Source organism: Podarcis liolepis (genome assembly GCF_965112155.1).
Source record: "Podarcis liolepis genome assembly, chromosome: 6".
Taxonomy (NCBI): domain Eukaryota; kingdom Metazoa; phylum Chordata; class Lepidosauria; order Squamata; family Lacertidae; genus Podarcis; species Podarcis liolepis.
In genome coordinates, this window is record NC_139559.1 from 1,759,614 (window position 1) to 1,783,338 (window position 23,725).

Genomic DNA, 23,725 nt, shown 5'->3' on the forward strand with positions numbered 1-23,725 from the left:
ACTGTGGCTTCTTGTCCCACATAGAGATTTCTCAGGAGACAGATGAGGTGATCAGGCACTCCCATTTCTTTAAGAACTTGCCATAGTTTGCTGTGGTCAACACAGTCAAAGGCTTTTGCATAGTCAATGAAGCAGAAGTAGATGTCTTTCTGGAACTCTCTAGCTTTCTCCATAATCCAGCGCATGTTTGCAATTTGGTCTCTGGTTCCTCTGCCTCTTCTAAATCCAGCTTGCACTTCTGGGAGTTCTTGATCCACATACTGCTTGAGCCTTCCTTGTAGAATTTTAAGCATAACCTTGCTAGCGTGTGAAATGAGTGCAATTGTGCGGTAGTTGGAGCATTCTTTGGCACTGCCCTTCTTTGGGATTAGGATGTAGACTGATCTTCTCCAAACTTCTGGCCACTGCTGAGTTTTCCAAATTTTCTGGCATATTGAGTGTAGCACCTTAACAGCATCATCTTTTAAAATTTTAAACAGTTCAGCTGGAATACCATCACTTCCACTGGCCTTGTTATTTGCAGTGCTTTCTAAGGCCCATTTGACTTCACTTTCCAGGATGTCTGGCTCAAGGTCAGCAACCACACTACCTGGGGTGTACGAGACATCCATATCTTTCTGGTATAATTCCTCTATGTATTCTTGCCACCTCTTCTTGATGTCTTCTGCTTCTGTTAGGTCCTTACCACTTTTGTCCTTTATTATGGTAATCTTTGTACGAAATGTTCCTTTCATATCTCCAATTTTCTTGAACAGATCTCTGGTTCTTCCCATTCTGTTGTTTTCCTCTATTTGTTTGCATTGCTCGTTTAAGAAGGCCTTCTTGTCTCTCCTTGCTATTTTTTTGGAAATCTGCATTCAATTTCCTGTATTTTTCACTATCTCCCTCGCATTTTGCTTGCCTTCTCTCCTCCGCTATTTGTAAGGCCTCGTTGGACAGCCACTTTGCTTTCTTGCATTTCCTTTTCATTGGGATGGTTTTAGTTGCTGCCTCTTGTATAATGTTATGAGCCTCCATCCATAGTTCTTCAGGCACTCTGTCCACCAAATCTAAATCCTTAAACCTGTTCCTCACTTCCACTGTGTATTCATAAGGGATTTGACTTAGATTGTATCTTACTGGCCCAGTGGTTTTTCCTACTTTCTTCAGTTTAAGCTTGAATTTTGCTATAAGAAGCTGATGATCTGAGCCACAGTCAGCTCCAGGTCTTGTTTTTGCTGACTGTATAGAGCTTCTCCATCTTTGGCTGCAGAGAATATAATCAATCTGATTTCGATGCTGCCCATCTGGTGATGTCCATGTGTAGAGTCGTCTCTTGTGTTGTTGGAAAAGCGTGTTTGTGATGACCAGCTTGTTCTCTTGACAGAACTCTATTAGCCTTTGCCCTGCTTCGTTTTGAACTCCAGGGCCAAACTTGCCAGTTGTTCCTTTTATCTCTTGCCTCCCTACTTTAGAATTCCAATCCCCTATAATGAGAAGAACATCCTTCTTTGGTGTCACTTCTATAAGGTGTTGTAAGTCTTCATAGAATTGGTCAATTTCAGTTTCTTCAGCACCAGTGGTTGGTGCATAAACTTGGATTACTGTGATGTTAAAAGGTCTGCCTTGGATTCGTATCGAGATCATTCTATCATTTTTGAGATTGCATCCCAGTACAGCTTTCGCCACTCTTTTGTTGACTATGAGGGCCACTCCATTTCTTTTACGGGTTTCTTGCCCACAGTAGTAGATGTGATGGTCATCCGAACTGAATTCGCCCATTCCCGTCCATTTTAGTTCACTGATGCCCAGGATGTCAATATTTATTCTTGCCATCTCATTTTTGACCACATCCAACTTACCCAGGTTCATGGTTCTTACATTCCAGGTTCCTATGCAATATTTTTCTTTACAGCATTGGACTTTCCTTTCGCTTAAATGCATATCCACAACTGAGCATCCTTTCGGCTTTGGCCCAGCCGCTTCATCAGCTCTGGATCTACTTGAACTTGCCATCCGCTCTTCCCCAGTAGCATGTTGGACGCCTTCCGACCTGAGGGGCTCATCTTCCAGCGTCATAACTTTTATATGCCTGTTGTCCTTGTCCATGGAGTTTTCTTGGCAAGGATACTGGAGTGGCTTGCCGGTTCCTCCTCCAGGTGGATCACGTTTGGTCAAAACCCTCCACTATGACCTGTTCATCTTGTGTGCCCTGCTCAGCGTAGTTCATAGCTTCTCTGAGTTCTTCAAGCCCCTTCGCCATGACAAGGCATTGATACATGAAGGGGGTACTCATCCTAGAAGTGCATAATCTTTGGTTGTTGGGATGCGCAAAAGCCACAACTAAGGCGTGGAATGTTCTTGGGGGTGGGGTGCACAATTTTATTCTTATTTATTTATGATTACTACATTGTCAATTATTTTTTAAGAAAAAATTAATAAAAGGGTTCTTGCGGGGGAAAGAGGACCAAGAGGTAAAGGGTCTGGAAACAAAACGTTCTGAGGAATGGTAGAGGGAGTGAGTCCGTTTAGCCTGGAGAAGAGACGAGTGAGAGTAAGTAGGAGAGCTATCTTCAAATACCTGAAGGGCCACCGCATGGAAGATGGAGCAATCTTCTTTCCTGCTGCTCCGAAAGACAGGACTTGTTCTGCTCCTGAGCTGCTGAGAGTGCAGGGACCACCCTACAGCAGGGGTGGGGTGTCATTGGGAAGTCTAGTTTTGTGTGACACCTCAGACCTCTGAGCAGAACAGAGCCCACCTTAGGAATCCTGGGCTCCTCTGAATACTGGTTGCAAAAGAGCCCCATCCCACATGAAGAGAGAGAGCCTCTATGGCCAAAGGCACCTCTCAACCTTGGAATTCTGCTCTGCTGCAGAGAAATCTGGGCAATGTCCTGGGGGTCAGCCAGGTATGGTTGGACCCTGCGTGGTTTGGTGTAAGAATGACTGGTCATGCCCTGGAGCTCAGAAGTGCTGCGGGAGTTGCCCACAAGCTTGTGCTAATCCTGTCAGAGGTGAGACCATTTATTCTGTGGAAGAAGGGGTGAGATAGGAAGCTCCTCTTCTTCGTGAACCAAAGCCATTGTGACTTATGCAGAATTGCAGAGGAGAAGAATCTCTATACTCAGAAGTGCTTACCTGGATTCTGGCTGGAGGCAGGAGGCAGTTGAGGCAAGGAGCCCCACAAGGAGGAGAAGGCCACCACAACACATGATGGACAGGCTTTGTCTGCTGCCCAGACCATCAGTTGACTAGAACTTTCAGGTTGGAAAGGGAGCCCAAGAGTCGGTGAGGTTTTGCTCTTTTGCAGAGAAGCCTGAACAATACCCTCCGAATCGAGGTGTGGGAATCTGCATTGCAAAGTGTGGATTTCTGGAACCCACTTGAGGATTTCTGGGGTCCTCTGGGTTCCAGACAAAAGTGAACTCCATTGCAGCTGCACAGGGAGGGTCTCTCTAGCCAAAAGGCATCTCTCAGCCACAGAACCCTAGAACTGTCAGGTTGGAAAGGAGCCTAAGGGTCACTGAGGGCTTTGCTCTTTTGCAGAGAAGCCTGGACGATGCCCCCAGGATCCAGGTGTGGGAATCTGCATTGCACGGTGTAGAGATGACTGGTCCTGCCCCCGGTGTTCAAAAGTTCTGCGGCAGTTGCCCACGAGATTGCCGTAATCCTGTTGTGCTGATCCCGGGGGAAAGGTTACCAGGAGGCGAGGTCAGGGTCCTGGGTCCAGGGTCTGTAGATTGTCCTCCAAGGGCGGAGCGGGGTCCGAAGCGAGGAGCCGCGCAAGGACAGGAACTCTGAAGGTGCAGGTCTGGGTGCTGGCCGAAACAGCTCTTCAACAACGTTGCTCCCGCAACCTGGGACCGGGCTGACTGGCCTTTATCTTCTCTGAGGCCAGGGGCGGTCCCGGCCCCCAGGAGACCCGCCTCTCCTGGCCTTAAGGCAAGCACTCCTCCTGGGAGAAACCAGTTCCCTCTGCCTCTCTGCCCTGAGCCTCTGCAGCTCAGGAGAGGCTGGAGGGTTACTGGACCCAGGGGGAGACTCACCTTCCCCTGACAGGGCTGGGAGAGGCGCACCTGTAGGCAATGTGTCCTCAATCCCCTCCGGAGCCAGAGTGGATTCATCTGGTGTCTGCTCCTGAGGATCCGGCACAGGTGCAGGCGCCTCAGAATCAAGGCCCTGCCCCAGTTCAGCCGGCCCTGGAGGCGGGGACTCCTTTGCAGGCTGGGATTCCTCCGGTTCAGCCTCTTAATCGGACTCCCAGGCCATCACACCTGTCTAAGGTGAGATGGTTTTGAATTTGGTGGAGGGTGGGGTGCAGTGGGATAGAGACTCTGTCTGTGGTTTGTGGGAGATTTTGGAGTCTCATAGATCAAAATATCTGGTAGCCTTTATATATCTGGAGAGAAAGAAGGAGAAAGAGAACGAGCAAGAGAAGCAGAAATACCTCTTCACCCCTGTTGTGGAGAATGAACCAAGCATTTTTAGTAAGATGAATGAAAAAGGGGGTTTACTTACCGGTACATTGCTCAAGTGCAGTGTTGCTTGAGGAGGGATGCCCGTTGCCTCTGAATTGACAGCTAAGAGATGTTCCGTAATTATTACATGGGAACAGGGAGATAGGGCCAAGGCTCTGTCAATGAGCACCTTGGTCCCAGGCTCCATCTGGGCATCTCCAGGTAAGGGACACCCTTGTCGTCTGCTTAGCTAGGGTGATGAGCACCAATCTCTCTAGGGTTCTTGGATGCCTCAACACTCTTTTATCCCTGCAGAAAATTGATGACAGTGATGCGCAGCCTGAAATCCCTGCAACTTCTACAGTTTTGGAGAGGTGAACCCAGCACCCAAGGAGTGAAGGCAACGATAAACCCAGCTCCCTCTTGACCCAATGGGCCCGATCCAGCATTCTTCCCTGCCTGCAATAAAATGATCCCTGTGCCTGCATACCAGAGTGTCTTGTTCTTGAGTCTTGCTTGCTTATATCTTTCCAAAAGAGTGTTGGCAGGAGGGAGGGAGGAAGAGCCTCTGGCTGAGGGCTGTGCAAACCCAACAGATCACACATACAACCAGAGGACAGCTTCACAATGGGGCAGAGTTAGGAGGGGAAATGCTCTGGGTGAAGGGCAAAGCCACACCTCTTGAGTTCTATGGTCCCTACTTCCCAAATATCTGACCATCTCACCTAGCAGGGTTTGGTGGGCAAAATGTGTGAGTCTAATGTGTTACTTCTCAGATCCAGGTCCTTTGTAGATTCTCTCTTGGAGCGTGTCCCTGCACTGCCTGTTTACTTGCCCACCTTCCTCTTTTGAAAGGAACAGGGCAGAAGGTGGCACCATCTGGGTGCGCAGAACCGCCCTGCAATGATGGACAGAAAGGGTGACCAGAACTCCTGGTTCCTCCCCCTTCCCCACAGATGGTTGTGAGGTGGGTGATGCTGAGCTGCCTTCTTCTCTCTCAGTCCTGCCTAACAGCCTGAAGAGAGTCTCTGGCTCAGATCAGTGTGGCTGATGAGCTGTTTAGCCAAACCCAGCTGTATAAACAAAGCCCTCTCCTTTATCAGTCCGTGAAGGCTTAATGGATGACCTTGTCAGTTCCGAGTGGAGACGGGATGGCAGAGCTGGGACTTATCTTATCTCACACTGACGCACAGACCTTGCAACACAGGCCTGTCAGCCCCCACAGCCAGAGATGGCACCAGGAGAAACTCCTATAGCTGGGTGACCGAGTGACCTTCTTACCCCAAGATAAGAGTACAGGAACAGGAACATCTGTATATGGTCAAGGAGGAACAGGAACATCTATATATGGTCAAGGATGTTAACTTATGTGTACAAACTCATGAGGCTGGATTCCTGGGGAGGGGGCAAGGAGACCAGAAAAGGGATATAAGCTGAGTGTAACCGCTCTTTAAGTGCTCTCGCTGTGGCTGACCACGCAGTGCCTTTCTGCTGCTCCGGAGAGCAGGAATAAACTCTCTCTGAACCAACCTCGGTGTCCCTTGACTTCCTCCCTCCCTCCCGAGAGCAACGCAGACCCGACCAAGGGAAAGGTCTGAAAGGCTACAAGAGTCCAAAAAGTGGCAGCTTTATGTATCATTATGACGTTAGCCATAACATTGACGGAGAAACATCCCAGCCCCTTACTGAGTCAGAAGTGCCTGGCAGAGAGGAAGGTGAGCAAGACACTTTGAAAGTGGAGTCAAACAGGACACAGATTGAGCCCAAAGGCAGGGCTGCCTAGGAAGGAAGTCCTCAAGGGATACTCCATCTTTGTGAAGGACCCATCCACCAGCACATAGGTGTGTCAATGAACAAAAGTGAGCACCGCTGTAAAAGGAAAATGGCACCAGCAAACCACCTGACTGGTCTCCCCCTTGCCAGGATGGGGAAGTGAGATTATGGGCATCTGTTCAGACTAACATGATACCCTTTTGCTAATGAAAGTGCAGCTTTTAGCATAAAAATGTTCAGTCTGGAGGTCACTGCACACCACAGAAGGAATAGCACTCCAAGCAGTCTTGATAGAACTCCCGGAGTCTGCTGATTGACTGGTGTCAATTCAGCCTTGTTTACTTTGAGGAATTAGCACATCTCACAATCAGTGGCGGTGGTAGGCAATGCATTCCTTAGAGGATGAATCTGCTCAATATTGTGTCTAATTCTGGGCACCACAATTTATGGAAGATATTGACAAGTTGGGGTGTGTGCAGAGGAGGCTGACCAAGACATTCCAGGGTCTGGAAACCAAGCCTTAAGAAGGATGATTGAAGGAGTTGGAGACGTTTACCTCGGGAAAGAGATTAACAGGAGATATGAGAGCCATCTTCAAATCTCTAAAGGGCTGTCACAAGCTTGGACAAAGTTTGTTTCCTCCTATTCTTGGGGGTAGATCTAATGGGTTCAAGTTACTTGCTCCTTCTGCTGCATGTTCAGTGCACACTGTGTGGGTCTGATGGGCCCAAATCCTGGGACTCATTCCAAAAGCTAGCCTTTAAGCCATTGTTTACCTTCTCAGAGTCCCTGCCTGCTTTCTTCTTGTCTCTTACATCCTGCTCGCAGTTATAGCAACAATCTTTCTTTAATTTAGCATTAGAATTTTGAGGGAGCATTTATCATTTGCACGCCTCCAGACCCCACCTGCTAAGTGCTTGGGGGTGACTCTTTGTTGTTGTTTAGTCATTTAGTCGTGTCCGACTCTTCGTGACCCCCTGGACCAGAGCACGCCAGGCACTCCTGTCTTCCACTGCCTCCCGCAGTTTGGTCAAACTCATGCTGATAGCTTCGAGAACACTGTCCCACCATCTCGTCCTCTGGCGTCCCCTTCTCCTTGTGCCTTCCATCTTTCCCAACATCAGGATCTTTTCCAGGGAGTCTTCCCTTCTCATGAGGTGGCCAAAGTATTGGAGCCTCAGCTTCAGGATCTGTCCTTCCAGTGAGCACTCAGGGCTGATTTCCTTAAGAATGGAGAGGTTGGATCTTCTTGCAGTCCGTAAGACTCTCAAGAGTCTCCTCCAGCACCATAATTCAAAAGTATCAATTCTTCAAGCCTTCTTTATGGCCCATAAAGGTGACTCTAAAGGGGTGACTCTATTTCTGCCTAAAAGGGGGTCTGAGGGAAGCCTTGTGGAGGCAGGAGGGAACTGGCCAGCCAGCCAGTTCCTCTTCTAGCTCAAAGCTCTGGTCTCCTCCTTGGCCAAGTGTTAGAGGAAAAGGGGAGTTGGTGGCTTGGACATATACAAAGCAAGCACAGCTGCCCTCCCTCCCAAGGCCATTGTAGACGCTGTGATAATTACCCTCCCTGTTCCTATTTCTTTTCATTTATCTATTGTGTATTCATTGCATTTATATCCCACCTTCTGCTCCAAGGAAATCAAGGGGGCATACAATGGTTCTCCCTTTCCTCATTTAAACCCCACAATGACCCTGTGAGATAAGTTAAATGGAGGTAGTGGACACTCATTTTCAAAAGCAGAATTGAATATATTTCCCCCCAGGTTCAGTGCTTGCAAGCATGTGAAAAAGGAGGGAAGGATGGAAGGAAAGAAGGGTTCACAGATTCATAGAAATGCAGAGTTGGCAGGCACCCCAGAGGCCATCTAGTCCAACCCACTGCAGTGCAGGAATCGCAGCTAAAGAATCCCTCGGTTCCTTACGATTAAGAGAGGAGGGGGTTCCTCCCCTGCCTCCGGGCTGGGCTAGCCTGCTGTACGTGTCACAACAATGAGAACCACCAGGAAACATTCTCTCCTCGTGACATTATTGAGAGTGGAGAGATTAGAACAGATTATTTTCTGGATAGTACTTACAACAATGTAATCTGAAGCATGACCAATTTGTACACCGTATTTCCCTGGACAAATTTACCCCTCCTGAAAAAAAAGCCTTCGTGCTCATTCTCTTAGACAATTTGGCATCCCCACTGTTTGCTTTCATAAGCTTTGTGGACACAGATGGACTTTAAAACTGACGAAAACCAAAACCAAAGCAATTTTCCCATGGGAAAGGAGAAAGCCTGGGCGGCACCTTAAACTCGCACACCAACCAGGTACATAATTAATTTTGAGGCTGATCTTTTGAATGTCTGCTGTCAAAAAAGCCAGTAGAGAACTTTATAACTCAGCGCCAGGTTGGGGGTGACACTGCCAACAGAGACATCAATCCTGGGGTGCGTGGGGTGGGTGGTCTATCCCCCAAGGTACAATGATGGTCCCCACCTGACCACGGTTGTGACTTTTTGTGTCAACCAGTGGCTCTCAAAGTGGGTGGTAATAGTCCCTGGCAGGGTGGGATTCCCTAGGGAGGTGCAACAGAACCTGAAGTGCTCTCCTGGATCATGCCCTGCAGAGGGACCTTCCCCTTTACATTCTCCTTGCGGTTCTTTGCGCATTGCAGGGGTATTTGCCAACTCCTCCTCTTCCCATTGTTTCCATGTTTAGTCTGGGTGGGGCTCTTGGTGGGATGGGGCATTATAAAGCCACCTGGCTGGCGGCTGGAGGGCACCCCATCCGACCCGGCCATGAAGTCTGGTGGCCTCGTCTTCCTCCTTGTGGGGCTCCTTGCTTTCTGTGCCATGATGCCTCCTGCCTCCGGCAATTGTACGTGACGCCTTTTGGATCCTGACTCAAAGACGGACTCTTTTCTGCCTGGGCAAAGCTCTCTGGACAGGTCTATTCTCCTAGCGCTGGTGCTACTTTGTGGGCAGCTCTGAGTGGGACCCCCTTTGCCCCTCACCCCCAAGACCCTTCAGAGGAACACAGATATTTCTGTGCCACAGAAGGTTGTCAAGTGGTCTGCCTGGGAATGTTTTAGGGTGGTGGTTCCCAATTAGCTAATTACTGAGGACCCTCTATTTTTCAAAAGCCAGGCTACGAACCCCCAATTTTGAGAATTTTGATAACTCTATGATCGTTACCTCTACAAAGCATTTTTTAAAAAACGTTGGGTAACCTCTAATAAGCAAAGGTATACTAAAAAAAAACCAGACTAGGGCTAAGCAATATGTGGTTTTTAACAGTGTGATATATCAGCTAAGGGATGTGGGTGGTGCTGTGGGTTAAACCACAGAGCCTAGGACTTGCCAATCAGAAGGTTGGTGGTTTGAATCCCCACGATGGGGTGAGCTCCCGTTTCTTGGTCCCTGCTCCTGCCCACCTAGCAGTTCAAAAGCACATCAAAGTGCATGTAGATAACTAGGTACCACTCCGGCGGGAAGGTAAACGGCGTTTCCGTGCGCTGCTCTGGTTCACCAGAAGCAGCTTCGTCATGCTGGCCACATGACCCGGAAGCTGTACGCTGGTTCCCTCAGCCAGTAAAGTGAGATGAGCGCCACAACCCCAGAGTCAGGGGTCCCTTTATCTTTATATCAGCACCTAACCATCGCGATATATCAAAATGTCTGAAATTGGAGATTAGGTGTGGGGATGAGGGAAGGAGCAGCCATGGAGATGGGGCGGGTGGGGGGAGGAAAGGAAGCGGAGTCATCCCCCACCGCATGGTTTGAGTGAGGGGAGATGGGGATGGGGGGGTGCGTCAAGTGCTGTCAGCTGGGCAGCCAGCAGTGGCAGCCAGTGAAGAGGCACATCCACTGTGGCTGCTACTGCTTTCCTTCTGACTGAGAAAAGCTGCTCTGTCTCAGTGCCAGGGTAAGGTAGTGCCAGGGTGCCTTGGAGGGAAGGCGATCAGCTCCCTTGTTCTCTCTCAGCGTGAAAGAAGACTGCTCAGGTCAGCAGTGTTTTCAGCTGAGATCACTGTGAGATATCAGCGATGCCTTGAAATTGGCTGCCCTGCTCTCCCTCATGCGAGGAGAGATATGTTGCTGGGTATTGCCAGGTCAAAATCGCTATCGCGGTGTGATTTCAAAAGTGATTTGGGCCAATATATTGAAAAATCACAGACTTCTAAAACAGACCATAAAATTTGTGGTATTGCCATGGAAAAATGACAACCAGGCAGAGGGCCTTCTCGGTAGTGGTGCCCGCCCTGTGGGGTGCCCTCCTGACAGATATCAAGGAAATAAACTATGTGACATTTAGAAGACATCTGAAGGCAGCCCTGTTTAGGGAAGCTTTTAATGTTTGATGCATTACTGTATTTTAAGATTTTGTTGGAAGCCACCCAGAGTGGCGGGGGGGCGGCCAGATGGGTGGGGTATATACAAATAAAAAAACAAACAAACAAATAACATTTACTGTGGGGGAGGCAAGGGATGGGGGACGCCCACTCCCAGGGTGTGTTCAATGGACCCCCAGAGGTCCCTGGACCCCCTAATTTGGACCCCTTAATTTGTTTTAGGGGGCTCCAAAGGGAATCCTTCGCTTCTCTTGTTTGGGTTGCCATCTTCTGCAGCAAACCTGGGAGCTCAATTTGGATAGGAGGAAGGAAGAGAAGTGGGCTGATAGCTGGGGAGGGAGGGGGAGATGATGGAGACACCTCTCTAACACGCACACACAACTGAAGCTGGTCCTAATAGCTTCAGCCCAAGAGCGGAGCAGGCTGAGAAAGGCCACACATCCCATAAATGAAAGAACATGGAGGGACATGAAGGGAAGAGGGTGGCAGCTGTGGGGGAAGTTGGCCAGCCCCGGCGAACACTGATCCAGCTTCAACACAGATGGTCCATCTCTCTGCTGGGATGGAGACAGGCAAAAACTAGGACCCTCTTCATCCAAGCTGTGCTCATCCTAGAAAGGCAAGCATTATTTGGGTTAGGGATATGCAAGGAGAGGCACAGCTCTGTTCTGCCCCAAAGTTGCCTTATTTTCAAAAGATGTCTCTAAGCGAGGACATTGCTCTGTGTCACAGGGCCTTGGAGGTCGAGGGCTGGAATCTGCCCTTTCAACTTGAGAAGAGTGAAGAAACCTTGCCAGCAGAAATGTACGCTTGATCTTCACTGCCCTAGCCCCATGAAATGCTGTCCAAACATGTGCTCCATGGTCTGCGTATATCCAAGTAAGATGCCGATCCCTCTGTGGAAGGACGCAGCACTATTATGTGGATGATTTGTTCTTGTTTATTGGGTTATAATTTGAAACTGCAATATTAAAGCCAGTTAAAACAAATTTTATATAATTACAAATTATTTAATTTTATTATCTGTTTTTAAGCACCAGGCGAAAATCTTCCTCCTCAACCAGGCCTTTGGCTGATTAATATTCCACAGCCTTTTAAATGTCTCCATGGAAAGGGGTGGGGTATTGTTTTGCAGTTTTGTTTTTCATTATTTACTTATTTTTATTCTGTATTTTGTTCGGCAAACCACACTGAGTTTTTATGATGAAGGGTGGTATATAAATCTAATAAATAAATGATAGAATCAATTGCAAACAAGCAAGCAAGCAAATGTTCCTGGCTTTTACTGTATGACTATTTTTAATTACATTTTGAGAGGCCTGCTTGTATCTGAAGGGAGGTATACAAATGTTTGCAATGGATAACTACAATTATTATCTCAAAAGATCCAAGATGCCAAAGCGTTTAGTTCTATGGAAATTCCTGAAACTCGTCGCCTGAATTTTGCTCCATTATGTGTGATAAGCAGATAATAGGATGGGAAATGCATAAAATGTTTGTCTGAGGGAAAGTGATGGTAAGTGTCAGGGGTTCAGGAGCAGAGGCAAGGGCAAGGGAGGAAACAGAGAGCGAGGGGGAGGAGGCAGAAGAAAAGATGAGTGATGACGACGACCCGAGATCTCCGAGTCTTTCCAGTGAATCAGAAGATTCACAGAAAGGAGCACCAATGGCCAGGGCAAGGGGGGAGCCTAGGGGGACACCCCAGGAAGATAGAGCCAGAGGGGACTCAGAGGGGAGCAGTTGGAAATCGGGACCAGCGTCACCGCCAGAGAGCAGGGAAGAGGAAGGGAGCCAGGGATCAAGCGCTGGCAGCTCACAACAGGGGGGAGGGCACGAGTCAGGAGTGGCCACACCTCCATCGGGGAGCGAAGAAACGGTCAGACGGAAAGTGGAAGGTTGGGCGCGCGCGCCAAGTTCAAATGCACAGGAAGGTGGCGCAGTAGGCAGCCCGGAGAGGGAGCCAGGTCCTATAGCCCGGCGCAAGGAGACAGGAGGGTCCGGGGGGTCGGCGTCAGAGGAATCCCGGAGGGAAGAGACCCCGGGGGGCAGAGGGACCCAGAGGAGAACAGTCAGGCGGAAAAGGTGGAGCAGGGCTAGGATATTAAGTTGGTGCACAAGGGGCGGAGACTCAGACGGAGCTTCGCCGGTCTAACCCATAAGATGTAGAGTTGCACGCAGCAGCTTGAGAATGGAAACTGTAACTCAATAAAGACTTTTACTTAATGATCGCTGGCTAGCGTGATCCTCTGTGAGCTAGGATCTGGAAGCAGCTCTGACAGTAAGTATTGTCAAAGACAAAATAATTAGGCACAAGTCTCAAGACTACTCTCTTCTCTCATCAGGGCCATGACAGTAACACCAAGTCTGAAATCCCAGCAGCTTCTGCAGTCTTGGTTTTGGAGATTTGAACTCAGGACCCAGCATGCAAAGGGAACGATTGTTCCAGCTCCCTCCTGACCCTGGTGGGCTCACCCAAGCCCCCTCCCCTCCCTGCAATAAAATGACCCACATCACTGCACTCCAGAGTGTCTTGTTCTTGAGTCTCATTTGCTTTTATCGTCCAGAAATTGTTTTGGGAAGAAGGGAGAAAGAGCATGTTGCTGCCACAATAATGGCGTGTCAGTGTTGACTTTGTTCTGCTTTACTTTGTTCTGCCAGTGATGATTTAGCTGTGATTCCTGCATTGGACTAGATGAATAGCAAGAAAGGAGATTCCAACTAAGCATCAGGAAGAACTTTCTAGCGGTAAGAGCTGTTGGAAAGAGGAAGGGGCTCCCTTGGAAGCTGGTGGGTTTTGAAGCAGAGGTTGGGTGGCCATCTGCCAGGGATACTTCAGCTGAGATTCCTGCATTGCAGGGGGCTGGACTAGATGGCATTCAGGGTCCCGTCTAACTCTACAATTCTATGATTCTGCAATATTGTTTAATCAGGAAAAAAATACATCCTGCTGCTGTCGGATTTGAGGCATCCACACAGAGAGGAAATTCTGAAGCCTCTGGCCTTTTTTGTAATTATTATTTTTCTGAAAAAGGTATCACCCGTGGAAGCCCAGGAAGGCCTCTTTCTGCTTCCCAACGAGGAATAATGTCATGGGAGTTCAGCAAGCAGAGCGCAGTCAGAAAAAGAGAGCCCTCTCCCTGCCAAACACCCACCCACCAACTCAGACACATTTCTAGGATTCAGGTGCAAATATCCAGGTTTATTTATTGCAAATAGCAAAGGGGAACTTGAGTGAAATGGGCTCCAGGAGGAAGAAGAAGGAGCAGGGAGACAGCTGGCTCCAGGAGGAGGTCTTCAGTTCCCAGGGGCCAGCTCAGAGACCCCTTTCGAGAAGTCAGGACTGGCTGCTGTCCGTGGTGCTGGACTTCTTTCAGGGCTCTGCTGAGGATAGAAAACAGAGTCAGACAAGAGGAGGAGGAGGAGGAGGAGGAGGAAGAAGAAGAAGAACCCAAAGATAGGCTGAAGTTCCACTCTCAGGGACCCTCTTCAGAGCTGTAGCTCAGCGGCAGAACTCTGCCTTGCATGCAGAAGGGCCCAAGTTCCCTGGCCTCTCTGGGTAGGACTGGGAAAGGAGACTTGCTGGAAATCCTGGGGTGCTTCTGCCAGCCAGTATAGGCATCAGCTGAGCTTGATGACCCTATGGTGCAACACAGTAAAAGGCATCTGCTTGACTTCTTCCTTCTTCCTTATAATTCTTTATCTGTATAGTATTCCTTGATTCGTGTTCCCAATGCCTTGTGCAAAGCCTTGCTACTGCTCCCTCCCACCCTCCTCCCTTGCTTTAATGGGGCAAGGAAGACAAGCACCCCAGAGGGAGCCTCCAGTGCTTTTTTGGGGTGATGACAGGCATCCATGCTGACACATTATCAGTAAGGCCAGTGTCACATGCGCAAGAGTGCAGCCGGAGCACAAAGTGGTAAGAACCAGTTTAGGAGGAACTTAACAATGACAATTAAAGTGAAGACCGACTCCATATAAGGTACAATGGGGGTTCTGCTGGTGAAAATGGGTTGAGTAAAGTTGCATTTAGAGGACTGTGGTTGGATGAAGCAATGGTGGGGCAGTGGGGGTGTCATAAATTGTTGACCAGAGGATGAACAGCTAAGATGGTGTATATTTTTCTTATACAGAGGGAGTCATAATGGAAAACTCTTGTTGACCGGCGGGGAGTTTGGTGTGACCCTCAGTACTGGAACTCCCAAGGGAAATTTCTCTGACAACTGCCTCCAGGGTAACCCAAGGATGATTTGGATGAACTCACCTTAGACGGGGTAGAAGCAGTCTTTCTTGCACCCATATCTGCAGCACTTCTTGGGCCAGGGACATTCATAGTCATTCATACACCCTAGTTCACAGGTTGTCACAGTACCTTGAGGTGGTACAGGGCATCTTCCAGACCTCTCTGCAACACAAAAGAACCCCAAGGCTCTCAGACCCTCCCCAAATGGTGGGCTGCAGCTCAAGCATATTCCCGCAGCCAGAGAACCAAAATGTCCTTTGGAGGGTGGGGTGAGAATGTTTGGTGTGGAGACCTTTTATTCTAGTCCAGCATTCTGTTCTTACAGTGGCCAAACAGTTGCCAATGGGGAACAAGCAAGGATAATTCCAGCACGAGAGCAACCCTCCTCTTCTGCAGTTTCCAGCTACTGGTGTTCATAAGCACTGCTGCCTCTGACTGTGAAGGCAGAGTAGAGCCGTCCTGGGTAGGAGCCCTCAATATAACCTGTTCCTTGGATTTTTCTTATCCTCTTTTAAAGCCATCGAGGTTGGTTGCCCTCACTGCCTCCTGTATAAGACGTGTTTTTTTTTAATTATAAAAGAATGTTAAGAATTGGGGGTCATCTTATACACAGATAGTGCAGAGGGGGGATGAGCGATTGGTTGCAGCCACAAGCAGGAGATTGCCAGAGGCGATTGGGTGGCTGATGGGTAGCTGTGGCAAGGCCTGCTGTTGATTGGCTGCTGCTGTGGCAAGTGGGCGGATGATTGGTGGCTGCTGGCGGCAAGTGGGCAGATGGTTGTGGATTCAGTGACACCGACACATCTTATACACAGGAGGGAGATTGCCCAGAGTTGTTGAGCTTTTTTCGGGGGGGGGGGTGCCATAAATCGCTCACCCGCCTGACTGACGCTGCCAATTGCCACAGCAGCAGCCAATCAACCAATCGGGTTCTCAATGACTTCTCGCAGGATGGCACTGTTTGCCTCCATGGTTGGAGACAGCGAATGCCAGCTGGTGGGAAAAAACACGTCTTATACACAGAAAAGTATGGTAGTTTAACAGGAGGCAGTGAGGGCCACCACCCTGGATAGCTCGCCTCCTCCATGAATCTTCAGAGTTGAGAGATCCTGCAATTCTTCCTAAGTCACAATGGCCTTGATTCACGAAGAAGAAGCGCTTCCTATCCCACCCCACCCTCCACAGAATAAATGGTCTCACCTCTGACAGGATTAGCACAAGCTCGTGGGCAACTCCCGCAGCACTTCTGAGCTCCAGAGCATGACCAGTCATCCTCACACTTCACCACGCAGGGTCCGACCATACCTGGCTGAGCCCCAGGACATTGCCCAGGCTTCTCTGCAACAGAGGAGAATTCCAAGGTTGACAAATGTCTTTGGCTGTCTCCATAGCTGTCAACTTTTCCCTTTTCTTGCGAAGAATCCTATTCAGAATAAGGGAATTTCCATTTTAAAAAAGGGAAACGTTGACAGCTATGGCTCTTTCTCTTCATGTGGGATGGGGCTTCTTTGCATCCAGTAGCCAGAGGAGCCCAGGATTCCTAAGGTGGGCTCTGTTCTGCTCAGGGGTCTGATGTGTCACACAAAACTTTGTTGTTGTTGTTGTTTAGTCATTTAGTCATGTCTGACTCTTCGTGACCCCCTGGACCAGAGCACGCCAGGCCCTCCTGTCTTCCACTGCCTCCCACAGTTTGGTCAAACTCATGTTAGTAGCTTCAAGAACACTGTCCAACCACACATAAAACTAGACTTCCCAGTGGCACCCCACCCCTGCCGTAGGGTGGTCCCTGCACTCTCAGCAGCTCAGGAGCAGAACAAGTCCTGTCTTTCGGAGCAGCAGGAAACAAGATTGCTCCATCTTCCATGTGGTGGCCCTTCAAGTATTTGAAGATAGCTCTCCTACCTCCTCTCAGTCGTCTCTTCTCCAGGCTAAGCAGACCCAATTTCCTCTACCATTCCTCATAACGTTTTGTTTTCAGACCCTTTACCTCTTGGTCCTCCCTCCCCTGCAAGAGCCCTTTACTCCAGTGTAATGACATTGGGCTCTCAGGGGTGCCCTCCTTGGCTGACCAGCTGCCTCAGCCTGCAACATTTGCCTCCAACCCCCTTGAGGGCTGAGGATTCCTTCAGACTCACCACCCAGCAGCACCCCTACCTAAGGCAGGACCTCCTCTGCCTCAAGTAAGTCAGGAACACACGCCAAGGCTATCTCCTGTGGGAGGCCTAGTGAAGTGTCTCCATGGACACCAAATCTGTGATGTAACTAGGAGAAGGGCTCTGCCTGATCTCCCTGGGGCTCCTGTCTCACGAGGTATGAGGCACCGGGGCCAGGTCAAGTCTCATTAGGACTCCTGCACTGGATGCTCTCAGGTAGGGGGAATGCAGGTGTGTGGATGAAGGGGGAGCAGAAGAACAGCTGCCTTGAAGAAACCCACCTTTGTTCACTGGGCACTTTTTGCACTTGCCCCAGCAGGTCTTTCACTTGCCACACCCTGGTAGGGGTGTCAGATTACCTCCACAGGTGCCAGGTGCACAACATGCACATGTCCTGGTGGCTGAGTTGAAGAAGCACAGCTGCATTATTGTTTTGCAGGGGGTGGTCCCCTTGGGGAGTCTGCCTACTTGACCTCAAGCAGAGATCTGCAAAACCACCCTTTGCTGTGGTCACTGGCTCTTGCTTCCAAGGGACTTTGCAGCTTTGGGCAGAACAGACTTTGAATCCCTGCAGATATCTGCTCTGTGTACCACTGCAACAGTAATGGAATGGACAACTCTGTGTTTGTCAGTTGCTTTACCTAGATCTATCTGTTTTGGAGGTGGGTGTCAGCTCAATCCAGAGGGCAAGGAGCCCCACAAGAAGCACCAAACCACCAGACATCATGGTGGGGCAGACAAAGTGGGGAGTCCACCTCCCAGCCTGGCTTCTCTCTCTTTATATCTCCCAAAAGCATCAGGGGGATTACAGAACCTAAAGGAGTATACCTGAAGGAGTGTCTCCACCCCCATCGTTCTGCCTGGACACTGAGGTCCAGCGCCGAGGGCCTTCTGGCGGCTCCCTCACTCTGAGAAGCCAAGTTACGGGGAACCAGGCAGAGGGCCTTCTCGGTAGTGGCGCCCGCCCTGTGGAACGCCCTCTCACCAGACGTCAAAGAGAAAAACAACTACCAGACTTTTAGAAGACATCTGAAGGCAGCCCTGTTTAGGGACGTTTTTAACGTGTGACATTTTAATGTGTTTTTAATCTTTGTTGGAAGCTGCCCAGAGTGGCTGGGGAAAACCAGCCAGATGGGTGGGGTACAAATAATAAAGTATTATTATTACAGAACCACAACACGCCCAGGAAGGTGGTGAGCAGGACAGAATGGAACTTCTTTTCTCCCTCACCAGGTTTTGCAACAAACTGTCCCAACAGCTGAAAAGCTGTGGGCAGCCTTTCCACAGTGGTGCCAGAGTGAGGAGGGTGGTTTGAAAGAGGGGGATTTTGGGCTGATATTCTGCAAGCCAGGATGCCCTTCCATGCTATTCCCCGTTGCACTGACAGCAGAGAGGGAGGCAAGGGGATTTCTGCATTGCAGTGGCTTGGACTGGATGACCCTCGAGGTCCCTTCTGCCTCTACAATTCTGTGATTCTAAGGTGGAGCTCCAGTGGGGGAGGTTCCTCTGCCCTCCCAAAGCCCCCTGAAGGGCTCAGCCTGGGTCCCTGAAAGCTGCCTGGACCATGGCAAAACTCAGGGGCAAACTGAAGATGCTTCTCCACCCCAAAGGAGTGGACGGCAGGAGCTTAGGGGTGCCAGCCAAGGGTTAGCAAGCTGCTCATAATATTTTAAAAGCCCCAAGCAGTGAAAATGAGCATAAATAGCACAAAAATGCATCATAAAAACATGTGGAAAGAGAACAATACAGCTTCACTGCTAAAAAGTGACCAGTAATATCTATATTTGACCAACAACTAATTTTAAATGGTTTCGCAGAACATAAAGTTCTTTTTGTAAATGATGAAAACATAACATAATTGACCCGTGCCATTTTTTCCTCAAGGGGTGAGGGTGTTCCCTCTTGACCCAAGCAGGAGGGTCTGTAGTGGAGGCAGAGCTATAGAAGGGGAGATGGAGAGATGTTGGAGATGAGGACTCTTTCAGCTACCCATAGGCAGTTTGCTAATCTATGGCTGACCCAGAGAGTGTTTCTTCTGGGGGCTTAGCAATATGGAGGGGATCGAGAAAGAGGAATTCAATGGGTCACTCACCTGGACGTTTCTGACCAAAGACAGGTGCCAGCTCACCCCAGAAGGCTAGGAGCACGACAAGGTAGAGGTTGATGGAGTTCATGGCGAAGCAGGTTTGAGTCCCTAGCCTGCACCCAGGAGGCTTTATAGCACATCCAGAAGGAACTGACTGGACAGTTCTTGAGCTCCACCCAGATGAAACAAAAAGCAAAAATTGGCAGGGAAAGGCTGGAGGTCCTGGGTGCCTGGAAGTGAAGCATTTCCAAGCCAACACCTTAGTAGGCAGAAGAGGAACCGGCTGAGTCTAGGCAGGGGTGAGCCTTTCTCATGATCAAAATGCAAACAATTGCAGAAATGAGGAGCTGTCTTCAGGCACTTCCAGGCACCAGGAGAAGTGCAGCTGAAACCCAGAGGCTCAATGCCAGCACTGAGTCTGGGTGGCCTCAAAATTCTCTTGCGTATTCTCTTAAATTCTCTTCATATATCAATTTATTGGAGATACAACATTCAAAGAAAATGCCATATTAAGTGCCTGGTTGGCAGTTGCAGTTTTATTTACTCTGAATTCTCCTTCCTCACTTGTTCCTGTGCTGCACATGGCAGTATAACCCTCTGAGATGCAGTAATAATACACACTCAGGGGGTGAAGCAGCACAAAACGCAGGCTGAGAATGTGGGGCCCCATGAAAATGCACCTGGGCAAGTCACTTTTCAGCCTTCCATGGCACACTTGCAGTCCCCTAGCCTGAACAGCGTAAAAAGGAGAGACATCACCTTGCCAACAAAAGGTCCATATAGTAAAAGCTATGGTTTTCCCAGTAGTGATGTATGGAAGTGAGAGCTGGACCATAAAGAAGTATTGATGCTTTTGAATTCTGGTGCTGGAGGAGACTCTTGAGAGTCCCATGGACTGCAAGAAGATCAGCCCCGAGTGCTCACTGGAAGGACAGATCCTGAAGCTGAGGCTCCAATACTCTGGCCACCTCAAGAGAAGAGAAGACTCCCTGGAAAAAACCCTGATGTTGGGAAAGATGGAGGGCACAAGGAGAAGGGGACGACAGAGGACGAGATGGCTGGACAGTGTTCTCGAAGCTACCAGCATGAGTTTGACCAAACTGTGGGAGGCAGTGGAAGACAGGAGTGCCTGGCGTGTTCTGGTCCGGGGGTCACGAAGAGGCAGACATGACTAAATGACTAAACAGCAACAACAGCCTGAAAATCTGGAAGGTGGTAGAGCTCAGAAGGGGGCCCCACTAGGACCCCCACTCATGTGGAAAATGGATCCATCCAGATAGCAGGGGCAGATTTAGGGCTGCGTGAGTGGTACGCATGCACTGGGTGCTGAGCTGAGGGAGCGCTGTCTCAAAGCCTGGTAAGAGAGGTGCTGGACTTTTGGAAGGAGCCATGAGGCTCTGAGAGTCTTCTTGCTTCCTTCCCAAAACCTAGTTATCGCTTTCTCCCCTTGGGAAAGTGGGTGGGAAGGTTCTAGAACCCTCCCAGAGCACTCTTGTCTCCTTCCCAAATTGAGAAGGCTGGAGGGGCCCAGGGTATTTTGCTTCTCACAGGGCGCCATAGTACCCAAGTCACCCACTACATGTGGTCTTGCCCATGGAGGAAAGCAATGCATTTCTGAGGCAGAAATACCTTCAGAAAGGTCACAAAAAGTGCCTTACCTGTTTCATAATAGTTGGTTGCAAAATCACGTTAGAGAGAGAAGGACGTCCTCTCTGCCCTCATCGGGTCTGCCAGCTTCCTTAAACCTCCTGCTTCAGAAATTCCCTGTTAAACCTGTTTTCTGAGATATAAAAGAGGCACTGCCCTGGCTAAAGCTAAATTTAAACTTCTGCTGCCTTGCAGCTATACTCATAGAATCATAGAATCATAGAATCATAGAATCATAGAATCCTAGAATCCTAGAATCCTAGAATCCTAGAATCCTAGAATCCTAGAATCCTAGAATCCTAGAATCATAGAATTATAGAATCATAGAATCCTAGAATCCTAGAGTTGGAAGAGACCACAAGGGCCATCGAGTCCAACCCCCTGCCAAGCAGGAAACACCATCAGAGCACTCCTGACATATGGTTGTCAAGCCTCTGCTTAAAGACCTCCAAAGTAGGAGACTCCACCACACTCCTTGGCAGCAAATTCCACTGTCAAACAGCTCTTACTGTCAGGAAGTTCTTCCTAATGTTTAGGTGGAATCTTCTTTCTTGTAGTTTGGATCCATTGCTCCGTGTCCGCTTCTCTGGAGCAGCAGAAAACAACCTTTCTCCCTCCTCTATGTGACATCCCTTTATATATTTGAACATGGCTATCATATCACCCCTTAACCTCCTCTTCTCCAGGCTAAACATGCCCAGCTCCCTTAGCCGTTCCTCATAAGGCATCGTTTCCAGGCCTTTGACCATTTTGGTTGCCCTCCTCTGGACACGTTCCAGTTTGTCAGTGTCCTTCTTGAATTGTGGTGCCCAGAACTGGACACAGTACTCCAGGTGAGGTCTGACCAGAGCAGAATACAGTGGCACTATTACTTCCCTTGATCTAGATGCTATACTCCTATTGATGCAGCCCAGAATTGCATTGGCTTTTTTAGCTGCCGCGTCACACTGTTGGCTCATGTCAAGTTTGTGGTCAACCAAGACTCCTAGATCCTTTTCACATGTACTGCTCTCAAGCCAGGTGTCACCCATCTTGTATTTGTGCCTCTCATTTATTTATTTTTTGCCCAAGTGCAATACTTTACATTTCTCCCTGTTAAAATTCATCTTGTTTGCTTTTGCCCAGTTCTCTAATCTGTCAAGGTCGTTTTGAAGTGTGATCCTGTCCTCTGGGGTGTTAGCCACCCCTCCCAGTTTGGTGTCATCTGCAAATTTGATCAGGATGCCCTTGAGTCCATCATCCAAGTCGTTGAGAAAGATGTTGAATAAGACTGGGCCCAAGACAGAACCCTGTGGCACCCCACTAGTCACTCTTCTCCAGGATGAAGAGGAACCATTGATGAGCACCCTTTGGGTTCGGTCAGCCAGTTACAAATCCACTGAGCGGTAGCATAGTCAAGACCGCATTTAACAGCTTCTTTACAAGAACATCATGGGGCACCTTGTCAAATGCCTTGCTGAAATCAAGGTAGGCTACATCCACTGCGTACCCTTCATCTACCAGGCTTGTAATTCTGTCAAAAAACGAGATCAGGTTAGTCTGACATGACTTATTTTTCAGAAATCCATGCTGACTATTGGTGATCACAGCATTCCTTTCTAAGTGCTCACAGACTGTTTGCTTAATAATCTGCTCCAGAATCTTCCCTGGTATTGATGTCAGACTGACTGGGCGGTAATTATTTGGGTCCTCTTTTTCCCCCTTTTTGAAAATAGGGACAACATTTGCCCTCCTCCAGTCTGCTGGGACTTCGCCTGTTCTCCAGGAATTCTCAAAGATGACTGCCAGTGGTTCTGAGATCACATCTGCCAGTTCTTTTAATACTCTTGGATGCAGTTCATCTGGCCCTGGAGACTTGAATACATCTAAACTAGCCAAGTATTCTTGTACTATCTCCTTAGTTATTCTGGGCAATGTGTGAGAAGATTGCTCCGGACATCCAGAACATGGGAAGCGCCCCCCCCCCATCTTTTTAATTTGGAATGTAATGCATTGTGATTTCATTAATTGGGGTGTTTTTAATTGAAAATTAATTAAAATTATTTACAAAAGAGAGAGAGAGAGAGAGAGAGAGAGAGAGAGAGAGAGCATGATAAAGGTCAGTGGATAACTGTCCTGAAGCCAGGTGGAAGAACCTGACTCAAGCATGCCTTGATCACGTGATTTCCTAGCCAATGGTGATGCTGGAGATCATGTGTTGTGGGGTTTGTGCTACAGTTGTATAAAAGTTTGGGGCCTGGTAGCTTTGGGTTCATCCAGACCGGGACTATGGGCTGCAGCCAGAATAAGCTCTCTTCTTACCTTTCCAACCACTGCCCCTTTGTTTTTATTGACCGGGAAGGACAACGATTTTGAACCTTTGCTCCAAGTCAACAGGCCCATCTAGTCCAGCATCCTGTTCTCAGAGGGGTCAAACAGTTGCCTGTGGGAAACCCACAAGGAGATCCCAAGCACAACAGCAACTCTCCCCTCCTGCAGTTTCCACCAGCTCGTATTCAGAAGCATTTCTGCCTCTTACTTTGGAGGCAGAGCCGAATCATTGTGAGCTCTCTTCTCCATCTAGGATGGTGGCCATCACTGCCCTCTTTGGGAGTTCCATCGCTTGACTATGTGCTGCATGTTCCATTGCTCATATGACTCACACCCCCTTGCATACTCACTCATTTTTGCCCCACTTATGGAGCACGAAAACAGCACGGAAAGGAGAGGTTGGGAAATGCTGGTGAGCCTGCCAGAAACCAAGTTTAGTAACTCAAGAACCCGTTGGAGTTCATAGTCTATGTGCAGCTTGGGCAAGTGAGCAATTAGTGTTTTGACTACAGGCTAGGGAGACAGAGCACGGGAGAAATTTGCCTGGAGATAAGAGGACCTAGTAACAGGGTGATTGGCTGAGGTCTCTCACATAGGCAGCATGACCTATGACATTGTTTGGCTAGTTAGGAGTATTCTGTTGTTGTTTTTTTATAAAGATATTTATTAAGGTTTTTAAAGTATAACATTGAAAATAAAAATAGACAAAATACAAAACACAACATAAAAACAATTAAAAAAC

The 23,725-nt window shown here is 48.7% G+C and overlaps 2 protein-coding genes and 1 long non-coding RNA gene across 5 annotated transcripts in view; 2 read left to right on the top strand and 1 right to left on the bottom strand.

Moving 5' to 3' along the window:
- LOC310708862 (uncharacterized protein) overlaps nt 1-23,725 on the top strand; it is a 191,084-nt gene that overhangs the window by 148,682 nt on the left and 18,677 nt on the right. Inside the window, exons 2-3 of one of the 2 annotated variants that reach the window (XR_014527180.1) lie at nt 2,856-2,993; nt 3,526-3,643. Coding sequence is in view for 1 of the 2 variants with exons in the window: in XM_083507770.1 (XP_083363896.1) it covers nt 2,889-2,993 (105 nt within the window). In the remaining variant the exon portion in view is untranslated. Of the gene's footprint in view, nt 1-2,855; nt 2,994-3,525; nt 3,644-23,725 lie in introns of those variants that run through there. The other variant, XM_083507770.1, reaches the window with a different exon arrangement.
- On the top strand, nt 8,991-13,058 carry LOC310708915. The gene is made up of 3 exons (XR_014527208.1): nt 8,991-9,073; nt 11,280-11,426; nt 12,890-13,058. It is a non-coding gene; the product is annotated as an uncharacterized lncRNA (long non-coding RNA).
- On the bottom strand, nt 13,726-19,224 carry LOC310708891 (veswaprin-a-like). Of its 2 annotated transcripts, none has more exons than XM_083507815.1 (4): nt 19,033-19,224; nt 15,988-16,125; nt 14,809-14,949; nt 13,726-13,928 (listed from the first exon to the last, which is right to left on the bottom strand). In XM_083507815.1, exons 1-3 carry the CDS (start codon nt 19,112-19,114, stop codon nt 14,810-14,812), a joined length of 360 nt encoding a protein of 119 aa, XP_083363941.1. In that variant the 5' UTR covers nt 19,115-19,224; the 3' UTR covers nt 13,726-13,928; nt 14,809. The 2 variants fall into 2 exon arrangements, with proteins under 2 accessions (XP_083363941.1, XP_083363940.1); XM_083507814.1 differs by having other exon boundaries at nt 13,726-13,925; nt 19,033-19,222.